The following is a 12136-nucleotide window of genomic DNA, read 5'->3' as shown; positions in this document are numbered from 1 at the left end:
TTGTGTGTGTGGTTACTCTGTGTGTGGTGTGTCTATTGTGCCCTGTATTTGCCGCATGTAGCTTTGTTCTTTTTCCAGCCTGCAGTTGCCTTTCCGATTGATTTTTCGTTGTTGCGCAATTATTAATTTGGGATTTTTTTTACATATTTCCGTAGGAAAATTATTTGTAACTTTCGTGAGATACATTTATTGCGTGCGGAAAATTATTTTATTATCAGTAGAATTCGTTTGAAAACCCGAATTAATCTGGTACCGATGAATTTTACCGCCGTCAGCGATGAGTTTCGGTGAGCCGACGGTGGACCGTGATGATATAATCTGAGTCTTACAATTATAAAAATATTATTTTGTAAAATTATTTTCAAAATATAAATTAGTCGGGTGTAGTTATTAAAGTCGCAATGGAGATTTGGAATTGTGAATTGCGTAGTTGGATTATTGATTGTGATTTTATTGTCTCGATACGATATTGACTGGTAGCTCGATAAATAGAGGAAACATTTTCTGATTTTCGAGAACTTAATTTTGAAAATACGGGAATGTATCTTTTAATTATCGGGAATACCAATCGAATATATATAATTATATAATTGTTAATATTTTACGAAAACTACTTTCATATCATGGTGAAACATTTTGCAAAATAGTTTGGTGACCCTATATTCATGAATCGATAGTTAAATATATTTTCTGAGAATAACTATCAAACCGAATTTCAAGTATTTGAGCCATATTTGTTTTGTGTATTGAGTCAGTACATATAAGTACGAGACAGGTTATGTGATCGTATGGGTAGATCTGATAGTGAGGATATGTCAAGCATATTCGATCGTCTAAATTAGGGTATTTCGATTCCGCAGGTTCTAGTCGGAAGACCCGAGTGTTAATGTCGGACCAAGGATAGCCTAATGTTCAGTCGATAAGCTCAGCAAGGTTCTAATTGAAAGACCCGAGTGTTGAAGTCGGACTAAGGATAATGTAATATTTAGTTGATAAAGCTCAGCAAGGCAAGTACCTCTCACCATATCTTTTATGGTTCAATAATATATGAATAACTGTTTATATAAAATTTCATACTAGAACATAACGTTTTAAGTTACGTACCCCCCGTTATTAAAAATGTTTTTTGTTTAAATCATGTTTTGGGGAAAGGTATCTTCTGAAAACACCTATCTCTAGATTGTGATTGAAATTGGGAAAAAGGTTTTAAAAACGTGTTGTTATAAAGATTATTTTAAAATGAGATAGCTATAAATGGAATTGAAAACTGGATAAAATGGGATCAGATATTGGAGTTGCGTAACAGGACCGTTATTTGGTAACCGCCCAACATTAGTTGCGTAAGAGGCTAAGTCATTTGTGCACACTTTTTGGACCGATTAGTACATCTTGGTTGAGACCTAGCTAGTCTCCCAGTTCCGGAACATTTATAAGAGACAGTCGTTAGACGGTCCAGTGTTGATAGGCTGATCAGATATCTTCACCTGTAAACGTCCAATATATCTGATTTTTGTGGTTCCTGTAATGGAACAAATGGTTTTGTGGTCCCTGACATGAGACATATGATTTGAAAATGGAATATAACATGCTAAAATTGAACTCTAGTATTTAAACAACACGTGATTTATGTTATGTTTTACAGAGCATGCTACTTTTATGGATATCCAGTTTTCCTATTTTTCATGGTTTTATACAGGAACGATTTTATGATTTCTGTTCCTATAAATGTTTTACTTTGTTATTCATATATTGGTACTGCTGAGTAATTGATTGCTCACTCTTACACAAAGTTTTGTATATATATATATATATATATATATATATATATATATATATATATCGTAGATGCCTAGGAGACCTATTCGTCATAGCCAGGGCAGAGTTCCGGCTCCTCCATTATCGGGTTCCTATGAGGTAGTTTTGTCAGACCTGTTGTAGGTCTATGTAGCTGCTGTAATAAGAAAGTTGTATCAGACTGGTTTAAATAAATTTAATATTGTAATAGGTAAGAAGCCCAAATCATACTTGAACCTGGAATAGATCTTGGTAAGGGGGTCGTGATGTTGTAACAATAATGAGTTTGGTTGTATTACATTTGTGGTTTGTTATGGTTCGTGACGTCAACTCCTGACCCCGGGGTTGAGGCCGTCACAGGTTGGTATCAGAGATACATGTTTAAGTCCCTGATAGGTTAGGAGTAGAGTCAAAAAGGTGTAGGAAATTGTATATAAATGTGTGAGTCAACAACTCATATAGAGGAGCGAGTCTAAGAGTCTAGTCGAGGGTTACGAAGGCATGACCCTGGCATATATTGATGTTTTATTGGAACTGCCCTAACCTTTAATTGTGTCTCCCTTGTAATCATATATTATTGGCAGTGTCAGATAGAGATTTCTAGTTCTTCCTCTCGGGAGAATGAGTATGACCATGAGAGTTCATATTCTGAGCGGACCCTTTATGTTGTAGCTGAGGAGGCATCAGTGCCACCCCCACCTACTACTTATTCTATGCCTAGTGACGTTATTGGACCGAGTGTGCGACCTCGATGGGTTCATAGGCCAGTATCTGCAGTCCGAGACTTTCCACTAGGTTGTGGACCCATGGCTATTTTCCCCCGATGTCCAGTGCCACTTGTTCCTGCTACAAGCACTTTCTCTCCCATTCCTTATCATGTATACCAAGCCGTTAATAGGGCCTTGATCAGGAAGTAGAGTCCCGAGTTAGGTATGCACTTAGACCGTGTGCTTATCGGTCCTTTCCATGGAGTATTTACACCTTTCCCGGACATTCAGGCTAGGGTGAGATCCTTTCGTAGTTAGCCATTGACAGAGCTATATTTATTGGACCTTTTATCAGTCCGGAGGCCAGGTCGATGCAGTACCCGACTTTGGCAGATTGGTTGATGTTCGAGTCAGTGTAATTAGAGGTAGTGGCTAGCGATTTGTTCTCAAATTTGGTAGTTATCAGGACTCGGGCGTGTGTTTCCTTTAGAGTTCAGAGTTCTATAGTATGGTTTCAGTTAGTATGTTATTATGCTTAGTCAGCAGCTGCTATGACCGCCAAGTCTTGTTGTGTATGTAGATTAGTACTATTGTTGTGTCTTAAACCCTTATAGGCTACTTAAGGTTTCTTAAATATATTTTGTTCCCCAGAATGTTAGTGTATTTTCTAATAAGTTGCTTATTTACCCGTAATAAGATTGAAACTCAAATTAAGTAAGCCCAAGGTTGTGTTGATTTCATCAAAACTCAGATTCTCCTCCCTACCCATTAATTTTCTATTTGAACATCATTTCTTTCATCAGTGAATTCTATTGTTTGATTGAGACAAATAATGCATATGATTTGACTATTTGTCTTTGTGATAAAAGGTTGGGTGCACGCCGCCTAATTATGTGTTGTAAACTATATAGTACTAAGACTGACCATCTTATGTACTTATATGGTTGCTCTCAGTTATATCTACATATTCTTCACATTTCCTTCCATTATAATTGATTCATTGATTTCGAAATTCCATTTAATATTCCATGGCAATGAATTTCATCAGTAACCTCTGTAGTTAGACAGTCCTAGTTATAGAAATTAAATAAATGTTGACTGTCAGGAGCAATAAAGGCTCTATATCATGTCGTATTTCAGAATAAAGGCAGCAGAGAGGATTCAGGATCCAATGAGGAAGGTTGCAGCCTTAGAAAAGTTAATTCAGTGGTTGGCGAGTCACTTGAAGGTGATAGAAAATCGCCTTTAGAGGAATGGTTGGTTGGAACTCAGACTAGTTTTCCCAGTAGAGTCCAAAGTTCCTTACGTTTGACTCGGTTTAATAGTTTGCTCTATTTAGTTTGTGGCTGATATAGCCAGCCTAGTTTTGTTATGTATCAGATTAATTTAGCTGTTGTTTTTTAAGTAGTGATGGGAAGTTAATCAGTTGATGTTGTATTGAGAAGCTATACTATGAAGTTTAGTATTTTCATATTCCAGTTTTTCTGCACTGTTGTTGTCTTTACTATTGTCATTGTTGCTATTGTTGCTAGTGTTTTTAATCAAGATATCTTTTATAAATGGACCCCGATAATAAAGACATGGGTATTTTTTCTAGGCAGCATTTTCCTGATACAGGTGCACCATTTAAATGGTGATATTTTCTATGATATATTCTCATTATCCACTGATATATTTCAGGAAAATGCCACCCAAGAAAGCTACCCAGTCTAAAAAAAATAGTAGTAGTTTTGCTGGGGGTCTAGCTATAAACGAAATTCTATATTTTTTACGCCAACAGACAAATCAATTGGCCCAACAACAAAAACAATTCCAGCAACAACAACATCAATTAATCCAACAGCAGCAGCAACAGATTCAACAACAACAACTTTTTTGCAGCAGCAACATCAAAGGGTGAACCAGACCGTTAATTTTAAATCTTTCCAGAATGTTAAACCTCCAGAGTTTAAGGGTGAGCCTGATCTAGTAGCTGTTGGAGCCTGGTTAAAAGAAATGGAGAAAGCTTTCAACCTCATCCAAGTAAGTGATACTTTTAAGACTGATTATGCAAGCTATTTCTTGAAAAATGAAGCTAGTTACTGGCGGGAGTCAACTAGGGCATTAAAAGGAGAGGGTCTTATTCCATGGGCTAGGTTTACATAGTTGTTTTTAAAGAAATATTTCCCTAACTGTCTGTGAAATCAAATGGAGATTGAGTTTTTAAAATTGAAGCAAGGCGAAAAAAGTGTAGCGAAGTATGAGGCTAAGTTTACGGAATTAGCTAGATTTGCGCTAGACTATGTAAACTCTGAAGCTCAGAAAGCAAATAGGTTTCAACAAGGATTGAAACCAGAAATTCGGGGCGGGCTTGTAATTTTACAACTAAAGACCTATACCTCGGTAGTTCAGGCAACCATGGTAATAGAAAGTGATCAAAAATTAACGGCCAGGGAAAAAGAAAGTAAGAAGCGGAAAATGGATATTATGGAAGAATAATAAGTCCAAGAGAATCCATTCAGAAGTTTCAGAGGCGATCTAGAAGGGATAGAGATAGAAGATTCAGAAGGCAGAATTTTTCCCAGGCCAAACCCAATACCACCTTAGATGGTTCCGGTCCAACCTGGTCATTTAAGCCACCAGTGACATATTGCAAGCTATGTGGAAAGAAATATTGTGGTCAGTGCAAGGAAAATGTTGAATGTTTCCGATGTGGGCGGAAATGACATTATGCGTCGGAATGCAAAATAGAGAACCCCAGAGTTACTGGCTATAACTGTGGTACAATTGGGCATATTGCTAAGAACTGTAGGACTACTACGTAAGGCAGTGTTGGGGGTAGCGCATTCCAAGGACCGACATCCAGTACGGCCAGAGCCAGAACCTTTAAGATGACCAATAGATCTATTGCTCAGGATACGGATGTAGTTGCAAGTACGCTTTCTCTCAACTTCGTACTGTTAAAGTTTTGTTTGATTCAGGGGCATCTAAATAATTTATATCTAAGGATTATATGAATAAAATGGAGTTATTGTTGGAAGATTTAACTGAACCTTTGACCATAGAAGTGACCAACCAAGATAAAGTCCTAGTGAATCAATTTTGTCCTAAGTGTCAATCAGAAATCCTAGGACATTCTTTTTTGGCGGACCTAATACCTTTCGAGCTAGGAGAGTTCGACATAATCTTAAGAATGGATTTGTTGCCCCAATATAAGGAAAATATTGACTATAAGAAGAAGAAGATTATGAGGTTTACAGAGGATAATATTAGGTTAAATTATCAAGGACAGAAAGAGGAAAAAAAATTTCTCTCAGTCCTTCAATCCAAGAAGCTGTTAAGACAAGGATGTGAAACCTACTTAGCTCATATAGGGGACACCAAAGAAGAGGCACTTAATCTGGATGAGATTCTAATAGTGAGGAAATTTCTGAATGTCTTTCTAGATGAGTTGTTAGGATTACCACCAGAATGTGAAATAGAGTTTTCCAATGACCTAGTAGCCGGGGCGGAACCAGTTTCAAAGGCTCCGTATCGTATGGCCCTAGTAGGAATGAAGGAATTAGCTAAGCAACTGTAGAAGTTATTGGATAAGGAAGTGATTAGGTCAAGTGTATCCCCGTGGGGCGCACCAGTATTGTTTATAAAGAAGAAGGACGGGAGTATGATATTATGTATTGATTATCGGGAGTTAAATAAATTGACCATCAAGAATAAGTATCCCCTACCCAGGATTGATGATTTATTTGACCAGTTGAAGGGAGCGTGTTGCTTCTCGAAGATTGACTTAAGACCGGGCTATCATCAGTTGAAGATTAAGCCTGAAGACATACCAGAGACTACATTCAAAACCAGATATGGACATTACGAGATTCTAGTGATATCATTTGGATTTACCACTGCACCAGCCACCTTTATGGATTTAATGAACAGAGTGTATAAGGAGTACTTGGATAAGTTTTGTAATTATATTTATTGATAACATCTTCATCTATACAAAGACTAAGGAAGACCACGCTGAACACCTGAGGGTTTCCCTACAAAGGTTGGGGGAAGCAACTGTATGCTACGTTTTCAAAGTATGAATTCTGGTGGGAATTGATAAAATATTATGATTGTTCCATTAACTACCACCCAAGAGAATCCAATGTAGTGGCAGATTCCTTGAGTGGAAAAGAAAGATTGAATGCGATTAAGATCGCTGAGGAATTGGCGAAAGAATTAGAAAAGTTGGAGATTGAAGCACGAATACCAGAAGGTGATAATGAGCAATTGTATGAGATTACTTTTCAGCCTGAACTGATGAAAAAGATAAAGAAGTTGTTAGATCCTGAATTAGTTTAGCAAACTATAGACACAATGGTAATGATTCGGAAAAGGTTAGAAGTAGTTCAGGATAAACAAAGGAAAAATGCAGATTTATATCGAAAGGATATAGAGATAAAAGTTGGATCATTAGTATTGCTGAAAGTTCCACCTTGGAATGGATTAGTGAGATTTGGGCAGAAAGGTAAGCTAAGTCCTAGGTATATCAGACTGTTTGAGGTATTGAAAAAAGTAGGTAAGGTTGCCATGAGTTAGCGCTGCCGCCGCAGCAACAACATATTCACAATGTGTTCCACGTCTCTATGTTAAAGCGGTATATCCCTGATTTGGACCAAGTCATTGAGTATGAGCCAATCCAGATCCTAGGCCGTAAGGAGCGAGTCCTTAGGAATAAGTCGATTCCCATAGTAAAAGTACTTTGGAGAAATCCTCAAGTAGAAGAGTCTACTTGGGAGTTAGACTCAGATATGATTGACAAACATCCTCAGTTGTTTGGTTAGTTGAGATTCTGAAGACAAAATCTTTTTAAGGGGGGAAGGTTATAACGACTCGTATTTTTGTATTGTTAAAAGTGTAATTATTAAATAAATAAATAAAATCTGTTATGGTTTAGTCAGTTATGTGGTGTATTTAATATTAATTGTGTGTGACTCAATGGTTTATGAAAATTATTTGTATTATTAATTGTTGAGTCGTATTGTTTTGTTCTTACTTGTAAATGTGATTTTATTGAAGATTTATATTTATAAATATTGAAATTATCTTTAAAATTATTTCTATGGCTTTATAATTTCAATAATTATTTATAGGAATTTATAAATTTAGAAAGTAATATTTTTGTCAATTATTTATCCCTAAATGATTTTCTGATTGTATTTAAGTGTAAATTTAAAATTAAATTCAATAATGTTTCAAAATTATAAAACCTATATTTTCTTAATTTTTGAATATTTCGAGAATTTTAAAATTATTTTGAAAAATTTTCGGGTTATATTTACCCGCACATTTATTCATTAAATCGCAAAATGCGGGTGTGATGCACAATTCAAAAATATTTTAAAAATTATGAAATATTTATTTTACTAATTTTTAATTATTCGGGGAATTTAAAATTAGTTTGGTAATTTTTCGGGTTTTATTTACCCACGCGTTATATCGTTAAATCATGAAATGCGAACGAAATCGGGCTACAGAGGGAGTTCATATCAATTCTTTATACGTGCTTAATTTACAGGAATTGTAATGCTACATGTTCAATTCGCCTGCATCATTCTCACACGTGGCCTGAGTTGAAAATTTATATATAAATAAATAAATAAATAAAAATATATATATAATAAAAACATAAAACACACACAACCCACCCATATTTTCTCCCACCCTCACCATCTCTCTCGTCTCCCTTTATAATCTCTCTGTTTTTCTCTTAATCTCTTTCACTCCTCTCTTCTCCTTTTTATCTTTATCTCTCTCCCATCCTATTTCTCCCGTACTTTTTCCCTGTGGTTTTTGCCGCTAGCCGCCTGGTAATTACCGTCTCTGTTTCTTCTTTTCCGGTCGTCGCCCTTCACTATTTCGGCGAGGTGGTGGCGCGTTATATGTTCGTGTTATATGTGTGGAGTGTCTGTTGTGCCCTGTAATTGCCGCCTGTAGCTTTGTTCTTTTTCCAGCCTGTTGTTGCCTTTCCGATTGATTTTCCGTTGTTGCGCAGTTACTAATTCGATATTTTATTTTATATATTTCTGCAGGAAAATTATTTGATTAACTTTCGTAAAATACATTTATTACGTGCGGAAAATTATTTTATTATCAGTAGAATTCGTTCGGAAACCCGAATTAATCGGGTACCGATGAATTTTGCCGCCGTCGGCGATGAGTTTCGGCGAGCCGATGGTGGACCGTGATGATATAATCTGAGTCCTACAATTATAAAAATATTATTTTATAAAATTATTTTTCAAATATAAATTAGTCGTGTGTAGTTATTAAAATCTTAGTGGAGATTTGGAATTGTGAATTGGGTAGTTGGATTGTGGATTGTGATTGAACTGTGTCGATATGATATCGACTAGTAGCTTGATAAATAGAGGAAACACTGTCCAATTTTCGAGAACTTAATTTTGAAAATAAGGGAACGTATCTTGTAATTATCCGAAATACCAATCGAATATATATAATTATATAATTGTAAAGATTTTACGAAAACTACTTTCGTAGTTTGGTGAAACATTTTGCAAAATAGTTTGGTGACCTTATTTTCCTGAATCAATAGTTAAACGTATTTTTTGAGAATAACTATCGAACCGAATTTCAAGTATTTGAGCCATATTTGTTTTGTGTATTGAGTGAGTACATATAAGTACGAGACGGGTTATGTGATCGTATGTGTAATATCCGGGATATATCATGTAATTATTTTTATCAATATATAAATATTTTATGTTTATTTTATGAATTTTTGGTGAATTATCTGTTAAGTGGTATCTGTGTTTGGATGTTTAAATGTGATAATATTTTAGTATTTTAATTTTTATATGTCCAAAATAAAGTATAGATGTTAGGTCACACACACTGTAGAAGGGGGTTGAATACAGTGTTTATCACAATCAAATCGAATTAAAGAACTCAAGTAACAGAAAACAGACTTTATTCAATATAATAAACTCTGTTACAATATGGAACTGTCCTCTCTCAGTGATGAACAAATATCACGAGAGTTGCTAGGGTTACAATGAATAATATTCTCGATAATGATAACACATATAGTGTAAACCCTATGTCTGTGTTTATATATCACACAGTTACAAGATAATCACTAATTGATATGGAATATAATTCTGCTTCCTAAAATATATCAATCAGTTATCTTTTCTTCCAAGTATTCCATTCTTCATAGAATTCCTTCTTCATGCATATTTCTTCTTACGTTTATCTTGATCTTCTTTCCTTTCAATCATCCGCCTTCCTTATCTGAAAGTTTCCTTTAAGTCCTGATATTATCTCCTGATAAATATCTCCTGAACCTTAAGTACTGATCACTTAAGTTCTGACTTCAGTATAAGTGCTGATTTCAGTTAAGTACTGATTTGTCATGTTCAAGTAAGATCTGAAAACTAAACATAAATCATATTAGACATGACATTATCAAATATATCTAACAATCTCCCCCAACTTGTAAATTAGCATAATATACAAGTTCAACAGATATTTGATGATGTCAAAAACATTAAGTACAAATGCATGAGAATTTGACTAGATAACTACAACTTACAGTCCTTAAAGCTTTACCAACTTTAACTTCTGATAACAACTTCAGTCTATATACATATCAGAATTTGAACATTTGTAGATCTTGACTTGGCTTCACTTTCTGATCTCTTTGATGTCAGGAGTTGTTCTGAGATAGTTCTTTAACAAACATCTCTCAGCATATCTGAGTTCATCAATCATCCTCCTTTTAGCATCTTTAAGTTCTACAGTATCTTTACCAGTTTGGAAGATAGCATATCTGAGATAATTAATTCTCGCTTTTCTCAACTCCTGATCTAGTCTTATGACATAGGCTTTGTCAGACTCTAGATTGCATTCAAGTCCCTTAATACCAAGATATGTCCTGATCTGTGCAGTATTAGGCTTCATATCAACAATATCACCCTTGTGATCTCTGTACTTGGGACAATATGTGCTTCCAGACTTTACAGAATAGAGCCTTTTCTGTCTCTGAATTTGAGTCTTCAAATAGTTTGCAGCACTTTCTGTTATTCTGTCATTCACTTGAAGTAAGAATAAAACATGTTCCAATTCCTCAAAATACTTCAGTGGAATAACATTTTCCCTTATATGGTAAACCCTTCCATCTGTCATGAAATATAACAAGATGTGTTCTTTCAAGAAGGTATGGTAGACCATCTGTACAGATTCTAGTTGATTCAATCTTTCAGGAGTTGCTCCAACACCTGGTTCACTTAAGGAAGTTGGATCATTGGTTGTGTTCTGTACTCTTCTTTCATCAGCACTACCCAATCCAGATTTATCTCTTGCTTCCTTTCCAGTAACCACTCTTGCTTCAAAACCACTTGCTGCAGTCTTCAAAGGTTGAGTCTGTTTGGCTTTAGTGAATCCTGGTAGGAGTAACCTTGAGGATTTAACATGAGCAATGTCAGAGGCTTCCTTTGACTTATCTTCTGATATCAAGTCAACTTAAGCTATGTCAGAGGTTGCTTACTTCATGGTTATATCAGAATTAACTATATTTTGACTCTGAAAAACTTGAGCCATGTCTGAGGTTGTCTTAGAAATCTTCCTTGAAGTCAGAGTAAGATTAACATCTTCAACAAAAATTTCTTCATCCACAGGAGGCACATAAACCTTTACAGGTTCACCAACTTTTTCTTTGCCCTTAGACCTTGAATCTATCTGCAATTGTGATTTGGCCTTGGTTGCCACAGGATTTGTCCTTTCTTTTATCATAATGCCTTTAGCTGTAGGAAGTTTCTTTTTAACAACAGAAGCTTCAGATTTGGGGTTGACTTTTTCTGACTTAAGTCTAGCTTCTTCTTCCATTAGACTCTCAAAGTCCATTCCTGGATTTTCTTTCAGAAATAACTGTCTTGAAATTTCTTCATCAAGATCCAAAAGTTCATCAGAACTTATCCTTTTACCAGTATCAGAAGTTATTCTTCTCCCAGTATCAGAACTTGTTCTATGACTTGTAGCTCCAGCTCTACTTGATGAATGATCTTTACCTTGACCATGACCTCCACCCATTCCAGAGTTTCCCGGGTCATTACCATCATCCTTTTTCTTCAGTGTCTTATCAGATTTGCATTTGGACTTAATTACTTTCTCCCCCTTTTTGGCATCAGCAGGTAAAAGAAGAGAGAGAAGCAATTCCACTGAGGATTGGATCTCATTGAGTTGAGACTTCTCAGAAGCTTGATTTTGCAAAATTTCATCAATCTGAGACTGTTGCTTCTCTTGGGTTTTCTCAATGTGGGCTACTCTGTCAAAGGTAGGTTTGAAAAAGTTTTTCTTTTCAAGTTTCATGGTTGTTTCTTGCTTGATTAAAGTTTCTTGCATTTTATGCACCGCGGCATGAGTTGTTGAGTGTTGACCTTGAAGATGTCTAGTACTCAATGCAGTAACTCGAAGCTGTGTCTTGAAATCATCATTACTTAGCATCTCATCAGCTTTTGCCAAGTGCTCAGCAAGAATTTTTTTAGATGGAACAAAGGTGACTGTGTTCCACTCCTTAGTCCACTCCTGTCCTCTAGGAGTTTCATTCCAAGGTACTGGTGCATCTCCTCTAACAAACTTTTTAACTAGTTCGG

At 35.7% G+C, this 12136-nt stretch overlaps 1 protein-coding gene across 1 annotated transcript; it reads left to right on the top strand.

Moving 5' to 3' along the window:
* Positions 1-5502: 5502 nt before the first annotated feature.
* Positions 5503-6060, top strand: LOC141702885 (uncharacterized). Its single transcript, XM_074506486.1, has one exon. It carries the CDS (start codon positions 5503-5505, stop codon positions 6058-6060), a length of 558 nt encoding a protein of 185 aa, XP_074362587.1.
* Positions 6061-12136: the final 6076 nt, after the last annotated feature.

The sequence above is a fragment of the Apium graveolens genome, unplaced genomic scaffold, assembly GCF_009905375.1.
Source record: "Apium graveolens cultivar Ventura unplaced genomic scaffold, ASM990537v1 ctg5841, whole genome shotgun sequence".
NCBI classification, from domain to species: domain Eukaryota; kingdom Viridiplantae; phylum Streptophyta; class Magnoliopsida; order Apiales; family Apiaceae; genus Apium; species Apium graveolens.
The sequence above is the reverse complement of the archived record's forward strand: the minus strand, read 5'-3'. Positions and strand labels throughout refer to the sequence as shown.

Excerpts from the sequence above, each read along its gene's own strand:
- LOC141702885 (XM_074506486.1), top strand. The coding sequence starts at position 5,503 with ATGGAGTTATTGTTGGAAGATTTAACTGAACCTTTGACCATAGAAGTG.